The sequence below is a fragment of the Rhinolophus ferrumequinum genome, chromosome 2 (genome assembly GCF_004115265.2).
Source record: "Rhinolophus ferrumequinum isolate MPI-CBG mRhiFer1 chromosome 2, mRhiFer1_v1.p, whole genome shotgun sequence".
NCBI classification, from domain to species: Eukaryota; Metazoa; Chordata; class Mammalia; order Chiroptera; family Rhinolophidae; genus Rhinolophus; species Rhinolophus ferrumequinum.
In genome coordinates this window covers 28,333,524-28,349,421 of record NC_046285.1, presented here as the reverse complement: position 1 = coordinate 28,349,421, position 15,898 = coordinate 28,333,524, and the positions used below count along the sequence as shown (strand labels likewise).

Sequence of the window (15,898 nt, the reverse complement as noted above, 5' to 3'; positions counted from 1 at the left end):
GTAAACATTTATATAACTTACAAAGTGGTCACCCCATTAAGTCTAGTACCCACCTGGCACAATAGATAAGTTATTACAATATTATCGACTGTATGCCCTAGCTGTACTTTGCATCCACGTGACTATTTTTTATCTGCCAGTTTGTACTTCTTAATCCCTTTACCTTTTTCACCCAGCCCCCCAATCTGCCTCCCATCTGACAACCATCATTTTGTTCTCTGTATCTATGAGTCTGTTTTTGTTTTGTTTGTTTTTTAGATTGCACATACAAGTGAGGTCATACGGTATTTGTCTTTCTTAGTCTAACGTATTTCACTTAGCATAATACCCTCTATGTCCATCCATGTTGTTGCAAATAGTAAGATTTTCATTCTTTTTTTATGGTCGAGGAATATTTGTTGTATATATGTATCACATCTTTTTCATCCAATCATCTATTCTTCTTTTCTTCAACGTTCATTATCATGTTTTCATTAGAATTTATTCTTTGTGCACCCTGTAATGTGGTCTTTATTTCTGATATAATTTTGTCATTTTTTGTTATTTTAGAGATCGAGCAATTCTTTTTCCTCGTTTTCTTTGTCCATTTCTGCTCTGTTTTCAGTTTCTGTTTCAAGCTATTTTATCATATTCCCAAGTGCTTATTTGAGGACATTTAATTAAATTTGGAGTATTGTGTTCCAGGTTCCTTCTGTTTTACCTTTTTTTTTTTTTTTTTTAAGCCTCTATTTCTATGAGCAGGGCTGGGGGTTTGGTTTATAAACTATAGTTCATGATAGCCCTCTTCTGTCAGTGTTGTAATTTTTTAGAAATTTATTTTGGAAAAGATATAGTGGGGAAGGAACTATGTATCTTTTTTTTTTTTTTTTTGTCTTACAGGATCCCGAATTACCCTCTCTTGCTTTGTTTTTTTCTCCCTTTACTGTGCAATTTCCAAAGTATGTCTCTGTTACTTTTAACCTACTTCTTCCATCAAAGTATTTCCTTTCCAAAATTGCCCTAGTCAGGATTTCTGCATTCTTAAGTTCCTCTGTGAAGTCTGTGCTCTCAGCTACTGGGGAATTTTTTTTTTTTTTTAAGTATTTTCTGGCTGTGCAATGTAATGTCTTAACCATCTTTGTCTCTTCCCAATGAGTCTTTCATTAACCTTTACCACATAAGTTATTATTGGACTCCATGAAATCTGTTGATATACTTCAGGGACCTATGAACCTAATGAAAACAAAATAATTTTTGTTTAGTTTCTTACTGTTTTTTTTGAAAGTTGTCTTTGAAAACTATTTTCTGTCAAATTAAAGAATTAAAAGGTTTCACAATATGATCATTGTTAACATTTTACATTTAGAGTACTTTCCCATCCGCAGGAATTAAAGAAGTGATACCTAATCTCAGCCATTGGTATCTTGCCTAATAGATGTAAGAACCACAGAGTTTCATGTGAGATAATGTTGTAGCCTATGGAAACATGAAGTCCTGAAGGTTAAAGCTTTCTCGTATCTGTTGATCATGAAAATAATGATTACTGTGGATGTTTTTCAAGAGAAGGCTTGATGGAAACTTAAACTTCTCTTGGATTTGTCCCTAATGGAGAAGTGTCGTATGAGGTTGGTTGTTGAATTGCAAAGTACAGAAGCCATATACAATTCGAAAGACCTTAGTGAATCTTTGTGCCCTGAAATGGTCAAGCTGGTTTGTGGCCTGGAACAGAGAAAAAAATATTGAAACTTTATCTCTGTAAATGATGTCATCACTTCAAAATGTTTCCTCTAATGTTATGAGGCAGGTCAATGAGGAATTGACAGCTGTCTTATTTCTCATCAACATTCAACTGGATGAAACTTAATCTACTATGTGACGCTGACCCCATCCAAGAATTCCTATTTATGAGCTCTTATAGGAAATATTTAAAAAGGCTTTGACATCTCTTAAGTGGTGAAAAGTTTATTTTTTCCAGAAAAACTTTGAAAGAAATTTCTTGGTATGCTATGTATGTCTCACCTGTGATGCTTGGCCACACATCTGGTTTTGCTGAAGTCTACATATTATTATGACTCATTGTTTTTACATTACTATACTTGGCATGAGAAACTCTGCCAGCTACCCTGAAAGAAGCTGTCAACTTAATAAGAGCCAGGGCCTTGAGTCACCAACTTTTCAAAAGTTTTTATTAAAAAATAGAAACAGAATTTGAAGCTCTCTTCTATCCAGAAGTTTGTTGGTTTTTCAGAAGGTAAGTCTTAAAAAAAGTAGAAGTTCCACAAGAAAGAAAGAAAGCCCACTCAGAAAATTTCGATGGCTAAGATTGCTATTACTTCATGGATATCTTGGTTTACATGAAGGCTGTAAAATTTTCTATCAAAACCCTTTGGTCACCAGTATGAATAGGATTAAAATTTTATGTGCTCTTTTGTTCAAGCTGCCATTCTGAAAGAGCAACTATGCTTATGATCAAAGACACGCAAATTTTTAAAACTGACAATGTTCCCTCCCCCTCTTTTGGATTAGTGAAAACCATAAAATTTTAATATGTTTGGTGTGTGTGTGGTGAAGTTGACCCTTTTGTTATTGAGGATGTATTAGTTGGTATGGTTCATTTGAGTAGTGGTCTGGAAGTATATGTTAAGAAGCACTCTAAGGAAAGCATTCAGAAGACAGAAGAGGTTGTGTTAGATGTTTACTGCAATATTCACGATACAAAAAAACTAGAAACAATCTAAATTTCTAACAGTAAGGAAATTGTAAGAAAATTAAGGTCTATCTACCATATAACCAGTTTTTGGCTATGACTAATTGTCTGCTGTGAACATTCTATTACCTGTGTTTTGGTGAATGTTAAGTGCACATTTCTATACCTATAGGAGGAATTGCTGGGTCACTGGTTGTGCATATGTTCAGCTTTAGTAGATGTTGCCACATACTTTTGTGGTTGTACCAGATTATACCCCCCACCAGTGTGTGAGAGTTCAGTTACTGCTCTCGACATTTTCTTTCCATTTTAACCATCCTGGTGTGTGTGCACTGATACCACATTGTAGCTTTGCTTTGCATTTCCCTGATGGCTAATAATAATGTGCTCTTTTCACATGTTTATTAACCATTTAAATATCTTCTTTTATAAAAAGTTTAAGTTTTTTATTTTTTCTATTAGGTGATTTGTTCTTATTTTTTCTATATATATTATGGTTATGAGTTCTTTTCAGATATACTTACTACAAAAACCTCTCTTTTTGTGACATTCCTTTTTACTTCCTTATTGGTATCTTTTGATAAACAGACATTATTAATTTTAACTTAATGTTCACATTTGTTAATTTCTTTTATGATTATACTTTTTTTCATTCAACTGGATGAATTCAACTTTTTTGTGTTCGCTTTTAAAATCTTTGCCTACTCCTAGTTCATGAAGATACTCTCTAAAAGCTTTATTGTTTTCTTTTCTACACAATTTATCCTCCATCCATCCAAAATTTGGTTGTTTTTCATGCTGTGTGAAGTATGAGTTAAAGTGTCAAGGTTCATTTTCCCATGTGGACCTTATTCATTTTAAAATGTGCATATGCCAGATCTGTCATTTACTCATGACAGGAATAACACTGAGGTAGCCACCTTCCCAGAAATCAGAATGGACAGTGAGTTTATGATGTTGTAGGAAAAAATGCTTTTAAAGTCTTCACCACTACGTTGAGCTTTCGGAGGGCAACACTGTGCACATCTAGTTTCATCACTGAATCCCCGGCACATACCTAGCTCAGTGCCTGGATACTCAGGGGCTTGATAAAATATGTTCAATAAGTGAACTCCTTTGAGAATTCCACGTTCTGTTTTTGAGATTAGAGGTGTTTCTGAACATAGGCACTAAAAAAACTGTCCCTAAATCAGTTTGTTTGTAAATGAAGAGTGAAGTTCTGCAAGCAAGCTGCATTTCCATCTATTGGAGGAAGACAGGGTGGGTGTGCTTTTACTTGCAGCAGATCACTTCCCACCTTCCGCCGTATGTCTAACATGCAAGTTCCTCAGAGGAGCATTGCCCTATGGCACACCTCTCAGTAGCTTAAATGATCTTCCGTTTAGTTGAGAACGTAAACCAGATTACCTGTTTCGTGACAATATTAGCTCCATTTGGTAGTCCATCTGAAATCAGAGGATCTCTCCTTTCTTTTGACTAAGATATTTCCATTTAACATCTTCCAGAGATAAGTATGTTGCTTTTCATCATCTACTAAAAGCGTGGTTGATATGGACATTGGAAGAGGCATGATAACCTTAAGATCTCTAAGCTCTATGCAAGTAGATGCAGACTCACTGCCAACAGGGGCTAGACAGGTCAAATCAATGAGTGGAATGGACTAGATGTAATAATAGCATTGTCGTAATGATAAATGATCATTGGACTTCAGGATTAGGGACGTTAGATGTGGCGGCTGTGGCAAACTGGAGTGTGACTCTCCTTCAAAGAGGATGGCCATTACTTAGGTACAACCATTTGGGAAACTGGCCCAGGTCTTCCCCTTTTTTTTTTTTTGTTCCAAGAGAAGTCAGAAATTCAGAATTGATAAGAAGTTTCCAGATTTTTTAAATCTTGGCAACTAATTCACACATGTTGAAGTAGTGCATGGTCCCAAACTGTACTGGCCAAGAGGCCAAGTAAAATACATCTGCTAATTCAGGCCCTGAGCCATAGACTCCAACGTGTGCAGTACACTTCTCTCTGATCATCCAAAAGCAGTGTAGTCTCACTCTACAGCAAAGTAAATTTCTGGTTGTATTAGTTTTCTGTTGTTTCATAACATTACCACAAACTTAGCAGCCTAAAACAACACAGTTTATTGTCTCAGTTTCTGTAGATCAGAAGTCTGGACAGGGCATGACTGGACTGGATTGTCTGCCTCTTAAGGTCTCGCCTGGCTGAAATCAAGACACCATCTGGGGATGAGGGTTCTCTTCCAAGCTCACTGGTTGTTGGCAGAATTTACATCATTGCGATTGTAAAACTGGGGTCCCCATTTTTCTGCTACCTATTGGCCAGGCACTGTTTTCATTTCCTAGAGCCCTCCTGGAGTGATAGTTTACAGCTCCTTCTGTTTCCAAAAGATCACGTTGTTCTTTCTTTCAGATGTATCATCACCACCTCTCCATGCCAGTTTATCCTAGAAACACCAGCATGCTGGTTGGTTGGTTGGTTTGCACATTTTAGCTATTACGAATAATGCTGCTGTGAGCTATCATGTACAACTTTGTGTGGACATATGTTTTCATTTCTCTTGGGGATATGCTTTGGACTAGAATTGCTGGGTCATCTAGTAATTATGTTTAACCTTTTGAAGAACTGCCAGACTCTTCTCCAAAGTGACTGCATCATTTTACAATCCCACCAGCAGTGTATGAGGGTTCCAATTTTCAGCATCCTTGCCAACATTTGTTATCTGCCTTGATTCTAGCCATCCGAGTGGGTGTGGAGTGGTATCTCATTATGGGTTTGATTTGTGTTTCTTTGATGGCTAATTTTTGTGTGTGTGTGTTGCGTGTTCCATGGATTTGAACAAATGTATAATGACACATATTCATCATTGTGGTATCATACAGACTATTTTCACTCCCTAAAAGTCATTCGTATTCAACCTATTCATCTTTCTCCCGACAAGCCCTGGCACCCACTGATCTTTTTACTCTTTCCATAGTTTTGCCTTTCCAGGAATCAAATTATATGTGGCCTCTTCAGATTGCCCTATTTTACTTGGTAACATGCATTTAAAGTTCCTTCTTGTTTTTTTCATGGCTTGATAGCTCATTTCTTTTTAGTACTGAATAATACTCCATTGTCTGGCTATACCGCAGTTTACCCACTCACCTACTAAAGAGCATCTTGGTTGCTTCCAGGTTTTGGCAATTAGGGATAAAGCTGCTGTAAACATCTGTGTGCAGGTTTTTGTGTGGACATAAGTTTTCAGCTCCTTTGGGTAAATACCCAGAAGTGTCATTGCTGGATTGTACAGTAGGACTCCTTAGTTTTATAAGAAATCCCCAAACTGTTTGTATTTTGCTTTCCCACCAGCAGTGAATGAGAATTCCTGTTTCTCCACATTTTTGCCAGTATTTGGTGTTGTCAGTGTTTTAGATTGGCCATTCTAATAGGGGTATGCTGATATATCGTTGTTTTAATTTACATCTCCCTGATGACATATGATGTGGAACATCTTTTCATATACTTATTTGCCATTTGTATATGTTCTTTGGTGAGTGTTTGTTAAGGTCTTTGGCCCGTTTTTAAATTAGTTTGTTTTCTTATTGTTGCATTTTAAGAGTTCTTTTCTGTAGTTTGGATAAGAGTGCTTTATCAGATATGTCTTTTGCAAATCTTTTTTCCCAGTCTGTGGCTTGTCTTATTCTCTTGACATTGTCTTTTGCAGAGCAGAAAATTGTAATTTTAATGAAGTACAGCTTATCAATTCTTTCTTTCATGGATCGCACCTTTGGTGTTGTATCTAAAAAGTCATAACCATCCCATCCCCAAAGGTCATCCAGATTTTCTCCTATGTTATCTTCTAGAAGTTTTATAGTTTTTCATTTTACCTTTAAATCTATGGTCCATTTTGAGTTAATTTTTTGTGAAGGGTGTAAAGTGTGTCTAGATTAATTTTTTTATATGTGGATATCCAGTTGTTCCAACACTATTTGTTAGAAAGACTATCTGTGCTCCATTGTATTGCCTTTGCTCCCTGTGAAAGATCAATTAACTATTTATGTGGATTTATTTCTGGTCTATCTATTCTGTTCTGTTAATCTAATTGTCAGTTCTTTTACCAATACCACACTCTTGATTACTGTAAATTTTGAAGATAGGTAGTGTCAGCCCTCCAACCTTGTTCTTCTTTAATATTGTGTTGGCTATTCTGGCTTTTTTGTCTCTCCACATAAACTTTAAGTTTGTCAATATCCACCAAATAACTTGTTGGGGCTTTGATTTAGATTGCATGGTTGGGAAGACATGATAGTATTTAGTCTTCCTATCCATGAACATGGAACATCTCTCTCCATTTATTTAGTCCTTCTTTGATTTTGTTCTTCAGAGTTTTGTAGTTTTCCTCATATAGATCTTATGCATATGTTGTTAGATTTATACCTAATTGTTTTATTTTGGGGGATGCTAATGTAAATGGTATTGTGTTTTAAATTTCAGATTTCACTTATTTGTTGTTCATATGTAGGAAAGCAATTGACTTTTGTATATATTAACCTTGTATTCTTCATCCTTGCTATAATCACTTATTAGTAACAGTTTTTTGTTGTTGTTGGTTCTTTTTGATTTTCTACTAGGTTGATACAAAAGTAATTGCGGTTTTTGCAATTATTTTTAACTTTTAAACCACAATTACTTTTGCACCAACCTAATACATAATCTATGAACAGTTTTATTTCTTCCTTCCCAATCAGTATACCTTTTTCTTTCTTTTTTGTGTGTTGTTGTTAGCTAGTACTTCCAATGATGTTAAAAAGAATGGTGAAAGTGGACTTTTTTGTTCCTGGTTTTAGTGGAGGAAGCTTTGAATTTCTCACTGTTAAGTATGATGTTAGCTGTAGGGTTTTTGTAAATATTCTTTATCAAGTTGAGGAAGTTCCCCTTTATTCCTAGTTTACCAAGAGTTTTTATTATGAATGGGTGTTGGTTCTGTCAAATGCTTTTTCTGCATCTGTTATTTCATCATGTGATTTTTCTTTCTTATCCGGTTAATGTGATGGATTGCATTAGTTGATTTTCAAGTGTTGAACCAACCTTATATACATAGGATGAATTACACTTGATCATGGTGTATAGTTTTTACACATTGTTGGATTCGATTTGCTAATATTTTGTTAAGAATTTTTTCATCTATTTGTATGAGAAACATTGGTCTGCAGTTTTCTTATAATGTCTTTGGTTTTGGTGTTAGGGTAATGCTGGTCTCATAGAATGAGTTAGGAAGTATTCTCTCTGCTTCTGTCCTCTGAAAGAGATTGTAAAGAATGGTGTACTTTCTTCGTTAAATGCTCGGTAGAATTTACCAATGAACCCAGCTGTGCCTGGTGTTTTTTTCTTTTGTAGTATTATTAATTATTGATTCAATTTCTTAAATAGATAATAGGACTATTCATATTGTCTATTTCTTCTTGTTTGAGTTTTGGCAGATTGTGTATTTCAATGAACCTGTCCATTTCATTTAGGTTATTAAATTTGTGGACGTAGAGTTGTTCATAGTATACCATTAGTATCCTTTTAATGTCTATGGGATCAGTAGTGATGTGTCCCCACTTTCATTTTTGATATTAGTGATTTGTGTCCTCTCTTTTTCTTATTTAGCCTCACTAGAGGCTTATCAATTTTCAAAGAACCAGCTTTTGGTTTCATTAATTTTTCTCTGTTGATTTCCTGTTTTCAAATTCATCTCTACTTATTATTTGTTTTCTTCTACTTGCTTTGGATTTAATTTACATTTCTTTTTCTAGTTTCCTAAGGGCCAATAATTTTTAAACACTCTTATTTGCCTGGAACATGGATTCTTTTAGACTATAAGCCAGTGTTTCATGGGTGTTGTGATTAATACTTAACTTTTATATTTGTAATTTTCTGTATGTACTCATATACTGTTCTTTGAAATTCTTCTCTTATTTATTCATGAGAAAGTAGAGATTTTGGCTGACTTTGAGAGCCATCAGCAGAGCCTGTAATTGTTGGCATTAAATGCTTTATGTTGATGTAGGAGTATCTCTGAATGGCCAAACTGGAGAAATGGAATTCAAGAATTAAAAAGGATATTGCCCAGATGAGGGATGATTTTTCTTCTTCCTTTCCCCAAGTATTTTATCAAGTGCTTGCATTACTTGTGTAATAGGTAAAACCTGTGATCAGAGGGGACCCCAGTGAGGAAAGGAAGCGTCATCTTGACTGAGAAGAGCAGGTGAAGGCAGGTGTTTATCTGGTGTATTTTGAACTCACTTAAGCAACCTACAGGGTCAGTTACTGTGTTTCCCTGAAAATAAGACCTAGCCGGACCTTTAGCTTTAATGTGTCTTTTGGAGCAAAAATTAATATAAGACCCGGTCTTATTTTACTATAAGACCAGGTCATAATATAATATAATATAATTAGTATAATATATAATATATATAATTAATATAATATAATATAATAAAGAATAAAAAATACCAGGTCTTACATTAATTTTTGCTCCAAGAGGTGCATTAGAGTTGATTGTCTGGCCAGGTCTTATTTTCGGGGAAACAGGGTATTGTGCTTTTATTTTGATTCCTTCTGTTTTTTTAAATTGAGATTATCCATTCTTTAGAACTGCCTTTTCAGTTTCACAGTAGAAGTGTGGTTTAAAAAAATGTTTTATTTCTACCACAGATTGAATTTATTCACAGTTTGGAGGACAAGATAACTCCAAATAAACAAAAAGTAAAACTGCCATACTAATAAAAATATTTGTATGGTTCTGTCCATATTAAAAAGGGTTAAAAAAGTTCTTTTAAACATTGTTTCACTTCAATAGTATATATTTTTATAAAGTAAAGACATCTTTGTATGGCGTGATAGGTATTCTTTAAATATGATCTTTTTCGTTTGTACTAATAGTATCTGAAAAGTCAGTATTTGTACGGAGCATCTTAATCAGCCTTGTAAAAAGACATCGATCGTTAAATGGCTAAGAACAGCCCGTACTGATGAACCCAGATGGAACTGATACTTTCACAAGAGTTAACTGGCTTATGTAAAGAGTCTAGGGGGTAAAATTTCTCTTACCTTTACCTATTCCCATTAGGCCTTAAGATATAATGTGGTGGGTGCTAGCTCTGCATGTATTTGGCTTTGCTAACAAATTATATAGCTTTTGATAATTCATATTTCAGATAATATTTGGAATAACATGAAATATATATATATTACTCTGTTTTTAATATTGGGTCATTAATTTTAAACACTTGTACTCAAAAGTAATACAGTGTTTAATATTTGTCCTATTTACTAGACTATTTCTGAGTTACTTGGTATTAAAAAACAAGTCTGAAGCTTTAATCATCTTTCTTCTTATATAGTCAGATGACCATTGTAGGGTTCTTTGTAATGTGTTATTTTGCTTGAACTAAAAATATTGATATATTAAATTGCAATCCATATTCAGAAGTAGAAAGCTTTTTTGCTTGATTTCATTTTTGCACAGTAGATGTTTCTAAAGAAAGGATGAGCAAGACATATATGTTATATTGAACACCATAGCACCTAAGACAAGTGTGTGTACCTTGATGTTTGGTGTTTATTAAATGCTAAATAAATGGAGAAGTTATAGACTAAATTGAGTTTTGTTTTGGTTTGTTTTTAATTTCGCTATAAATGATCACCTAAAGGGATTGACCAGAAGTTCAATAATCCTTGGAAGAAAAATTGAGAGGGTTTGAAAAAGATGTGAGATATTTCCTGAGGCCAGGAATCTAGAAGCATCCTGTGGGGAGCATGTTAAGAATATTACTATTTCATGCAGCCACCTACCTGCTTGAAATGCTTTTAATTTTTTAAAAATTCCTCTTTATTTTAAAAAGTATACATGTATTTCACAGGAAATTGAATCTTCATAAGGTCACTGATGTTTGTACTATTTTTTCTTTTGAATCATTTGAGCAGTTATTACTTGGCTTTTTTTTATTCCTACAGAGTAATGTGATTTTTAATCACTTAAAATCCTTGTTATCATTTTATACTATTTAATACTCATCTACATTGTAAATATTATTGACTTCATGAGAGCCACCACAAATACCTGCTTTTCTTTCTTTCCTAGGCAAATACTGTGGTCTGGGGTTGCAAATGAACCATTCCATTGAATCAAAAAGCAATGAAATTACAGTGCTATTCATGAGTGGAATCCATATTTCTGGACGAGGATTTTTGGCCTCATACTCTGTTATAGAGAAACAAGGTAATTTTCACTTTATACCATGACTCCCACATTTTATAGTTTCTAAAAACAAAAATGAAATGTTTCTTCAAGTACCTGTTATCTAAGTTTATAATAGAGTAGACAGACTGAACAGTTAATAACACATATATAAATTTAACAAATAAAATTAGGTCAGTTTCAGAATTTCAAAAATTAAAAATGTATTAACTTTTATGTAAAGTCCATATACTTCCCTTTCCTTAGTAGAAGAAATACTGATACATTTTTTTTTTTACTCTTATAATACTGGAACACAAATAATGACTTTTAAAAATATGTCAGTTGTTGAAATATGTAGTACATCAATTTAAAGCTTTATTATCCACATTTTACCATTTCATGGTACTGTGTTAAAGACTGTATTACCATTCTTCTCAAAGAATAGAGTTGTACCACCAGGAGTGCTCTCTGAGATATTACAATATAAGCACATTTTCCACATTGTTAATATTTAGAATCCTAGAATCTGAAGGGGAAAAACTACAATCAAGGCTACTAAGCGGACTAGAATACAAAATTTATTTGAATCTCTAAGGTAAAAGGAAAGATTTGAATGACATCTCTCAAGTGTTTTGGCTACTTGGCATGTATTCCCCTCTGCTGTTAGGGGTATTGTGGTGAGACGCTTAAGAAGTGTTGCTAGTACAAGGATATATCAAAACAATCATTTAAATTACTTCAGTATTTAACAAAGATGTATCTAAGTTGACCATTTAAAATTAAAAATTAAATTTTTATTGTATAAACGAGAAAATTGTCAAGTACCTCCTAGGTGTGGGCCCTGGGCATGACTGAGGGTAATGCAAACTCTTCCTTCTCAGCAGTGATAGGTTTGGATAAACCTTGGGTGTACCATTATAAGTTTCGTTTAGAATGTGGTAAAGGAGAGAGCTGTTCTTTGTGAGGAAGAGTCCACTTTCCCTTACTTTCTTAGCTATAGAACAAGGTATGAAGGCTAATCTCTCAGAAAAAGTGAGGAAAAAAACTCAGTTGGATGTAATAATGGAAAGAAAATAACTGGAAACATTATGCTAATGAACAATTAATATTTTTAACAGAACCAGGAACTGAGGCAGTGTAGTGTAGAAAGGGCACTTGGGGCCACTAGGTAGCCCTGGAATTAAAACCAGGTGCCCTCTGGCCAGTCATTTCACCTCTGTGAACCTCATCTATAAGTGGGTTAGTTGTGAGGACTAAATCCAATAAAACGTGTATCGTGTCTGTAGGCATACAACATAGTAGGCATAAAACAAACGGTAGTTTAGTTTCTCCTCTTTCCCCACTATACACGTACATACTTATTTCCTCCACCCCTACCATCAAAACAATGAGGTAAAAAAGAGTGAGATGATGATAGATTTCAGTTTTACTTCCTAAAAGTCTTGGATTGATAGATGAGAGGATAGAAAATAAACACATAGTTTGCTTCGTATTGTTCAGTTTCTTGGTCTTAATATCAGGTTAAATTATTTATTTCTCTTCACATTTTCCACTTTCTCTCTAATATTTGAGTTGAAGATTTTTGGAAAATATTCTCTCTCAAAACAAAAAAGTTTCTTACATTGGATATTTAAATTGTGGAGCTTTTTGATCCACAGAAACCTGATGTCCTACATTAAAGTTTCTTAAGAATTGACAGTGATTTCAGGTAACAGAATCAGTATGTTGTGGACTTAAATATGTCCGTGCCAAATTTCAAATGGCTATGACATTATTTTAGATGAATCTTAGCTTCCAAAGATTTTTTAAAATTTCCACTATAATCTAGAAGTTCTTTGTAGTAACACTTTTCAAAACTCATAATCATCTTGGAGAATTCTCATTTCAGGGATCTCTCCTGAGTTTTTACTCCTTTTTTGTTTGTTTGTTTGCATAGCTTTGTCCCATTCATTGAGCATTTGTTTTATTTGAAATTGAGTGAATTGGCTAAATTCAAGAGAACACTGGTTAAATTTCTTATTCTTCTTGGGTGGCCTTTTAGTCACAATTTCTTAGAATGACTCATTCACATGAAGGCTGGTTGGCTTTGGTTGAGCACCTCAGTTTGTTTCCATCTAGGAAACTTAGCTGCCACACTGAATTCCATGAATATTTTCAAGGAACATCACTACATGTCCCCAGCTTAGCAACTTAGTTGAAGATTTAGAGTATTTGGGAATGAAGATTGTGAAAAATCTTGATTAAATAGCTTCTTCGTTTGTTAAACTCTCACAAAAGACTTGTTAATGTTATAACGTGTTATGATTGAGTCCTGATATTGTGTGAGATAGACTAATTTTCATTACTTTGTACAAGAGCCCATTGCAAAATTACATTCCCTTCAATGCCTTATTTCCTGCTGCATGCCTGGCATTGACAGAATAGCAGTAAATAATTCAGACTCAAGCATTAATGGTCTTACAGTACAGGGTTGGAAAAAGATACCAAACACATGCTTACTTACTTGTAGTTGTAAGTACAGTGAAGGAAACAACCAGTAGGCCAGAGGGGAACAGGGAGTGGAAAGTTAATCAAGAGCAAAGCTCTCCTGAGGAAGTCACTTTTAACTTGAGAACTGAATGATTAATTGGAGGGTCTAGACAGACAAGAAAGAACATTCTAGGGAAGAAAGCAGATGCAAAAGTCTCAAGGTAGGAAGGAGGGACCAGAAAAGAAGCTGGCATAGCTAGGATAAAGAGAGTGCATGGTGAGTAGGTCATGTTATTCAGGGCTTTGTAGAAAATGTAAGGGTTGGAACTTGACTGGATTTATGTCTTTGTTTATTTGTTTTTATGACCTTCCCGGCTCTGTGAGGAGTTGGTTTGAAGAAAGATACGAATAATTGTAGGGAGGCCAGTTTAAGAGGCTGTTAGAGGAGACTGGATCAGAGATGACTGCATTAAGAGTTCTGGTTATACATGTAACTCTAGAATTAAGCCAGTTTTTAAAGAATCAGACATATCTTCTAAACAGAACATTTCAAAGAATTAGGATTCGTCCTACCTGAGTTGAAGTAGTAGTAAGAGGCTTTGGACACCAAGTAGCCGTCTTGGATGAAGCTCTGGACTGCCGAATGCCTCGGTTGTACCTGGTGTCCTCTTTACTTTTGTGTCTAGTTTTTGTAACTTTCATGGTTTCATTTTTCCTTACTATCTTTAATGCTCTTTGAGCAGTGGTTTCTAGTCTTTTCCATTACCAGTTACCTTTGTAATTTTCTTCTGTAAACCTCATTTTGAAAGAGTGTAGATACCAGTGAAAGGAAAAGTTTTCTCACTTCCCCATTGGCAAGGTCAGGTATAAGTAGTATTAATCGGCACTTTCAGTAATTATGAGAGGCCTGAAATTTCTACTTGGAGTGCTATAATTTCATCAAATTCCAACTAGACTTTTTGAAATTGAAAATTTCATCTGAAAGTTGAAGATATATGAGTATATATGGACCTTAGAGATAGTCTGCACATCATATTAGCAACCACTATTTAAAAGTTTTATAGAGAGAAACTCCTAAGTTACTGCCGGTCTTTCTGTGAGAGACCCAGAACCAACCTCTCAGAGGTCCTAACTCAGATCTTTTCATCTAGTATACTGATAAGTGCTACTGACATTTTTATTAAACTTAAACTTAAAAACATAAACTTAAAAACTTAAAAACATAGCCTTTACCACTGGACTTGAAAAGTAAACTAAGTTTTATAGGCGAGTGATCTAATTTTTCCTAACTTTTAATCTGTTCATCATTGGCCAGTTTCTAGGAAAAGCTCAACATTTCTAGGATGATTCTGGACAATGAATTTGAAGTTATTTTAGTTTTAGGACAGTGAGCTCAGAAGACCTATCTGCATTTGCACTGAAAGCTTTTAGTCCTTCAAGGCAGCTTCTGTTTTGTGCTCTAAATTGGGTGGTGTATGTGTGCATGATGGAAAAGTAGTAGTCTGATAGTCATTTTTAAAACTCATTACTTCAGATTTTACCAATCCAGAATTTTGTAGTGGTCAGTGTAAAGTTTGCCTCTATTTTGATGAGGAAAAATTGTAAATAGTTTAAAATTTCATGTGAAATAAAATAATTCAGTGTAGCTATTAACATACTTTCTAATTGGAACATGAACACTCGTTCACTCATTGCCTGGTGACCCGTTCAAATCTGACAACAGTGTGCTTAAGACTTGCGAACAGCTGGACCTGGGAAATATTTCCATTTGACAGTGTTATTGTTGTTATACATTAGATTATTTTTAGAATTAACACCAGTAGTATAATAATTTTCTGATTGCCACATTCTTCAACCACATTTCTTTTGCAAATATTTTCCATTTCTTCCATCTTTTATCAGATTATATCAACTTATAAATGAAATACAAGGCAGGATGGAGAACTACTGTCTAATAGAGTCCAGATTTCTGTGACTGGTTGTTTTTTCTTCATGGAATGTTTTTGGTTTTGAAAATAGAGCATGAATTCCTTAGATTGTTTGCTACCATAATCGTACAATAATTTTATAGACTCTTTTCTGTTTTGAGTACTACACTTAGCAAGGCTTCTATTTTTTTAGCTTTTCTATTGTGTTCCTAATTTTTGTTATTGTTGTATCTGGCAGACATGTTAAAACTTTTAAACTACCTAATAAGATTTTATTAATGAAGTCTCCATTTACATGCGTATCTTTAGAGTTGTCCTTATTTACACACAAGTGAATATGTATCGTGTTTGTGTGCATAATATACTACATGTGTATTAATAGAAAAATATCTGTATTGTTGTGTCAGTTTGTAGAACGAAGGTGCTGATGAGCAAAGTGTTACCGACTTTGCAGAGTATTTATAAACAGACACCATTACGATGGTGTTAACCCAAAAGGGCAATTCGAATTACCGGAGAGAGTTTATTCCAAGCTGACAGATAACCCGAAGATCACCTTAATGACTTGAGTGTGTTCTGTGTGTTTCATTT

At 34.4% G+C, this 15,898-nt stretch overlaps 1 protein-coding gene across 1 annotated transcript in view; it reads left to right on the top strand.

Moving 5' to 3' along the window:
- DCBLD2 (discoidin, CUB and LCCL domain containing 2) overlaps window positions 1-15,898 on the top strand; it is a 77,076-nt gene that overhangs the window by 29,439 nt on the left and 31,739 nt on the right. Inside the window, exon 3 of the mRNA XM_033088903.1 lies at window positions 10,812-10,949. Within this exon, the coding sequence (XP_032944794.1) occupies window positions 10,812-10,949 (138 nt within the window). The remainder of the gene's footprint in view (window positions 1-10,811; window positions 10,950-15,898) is intronic.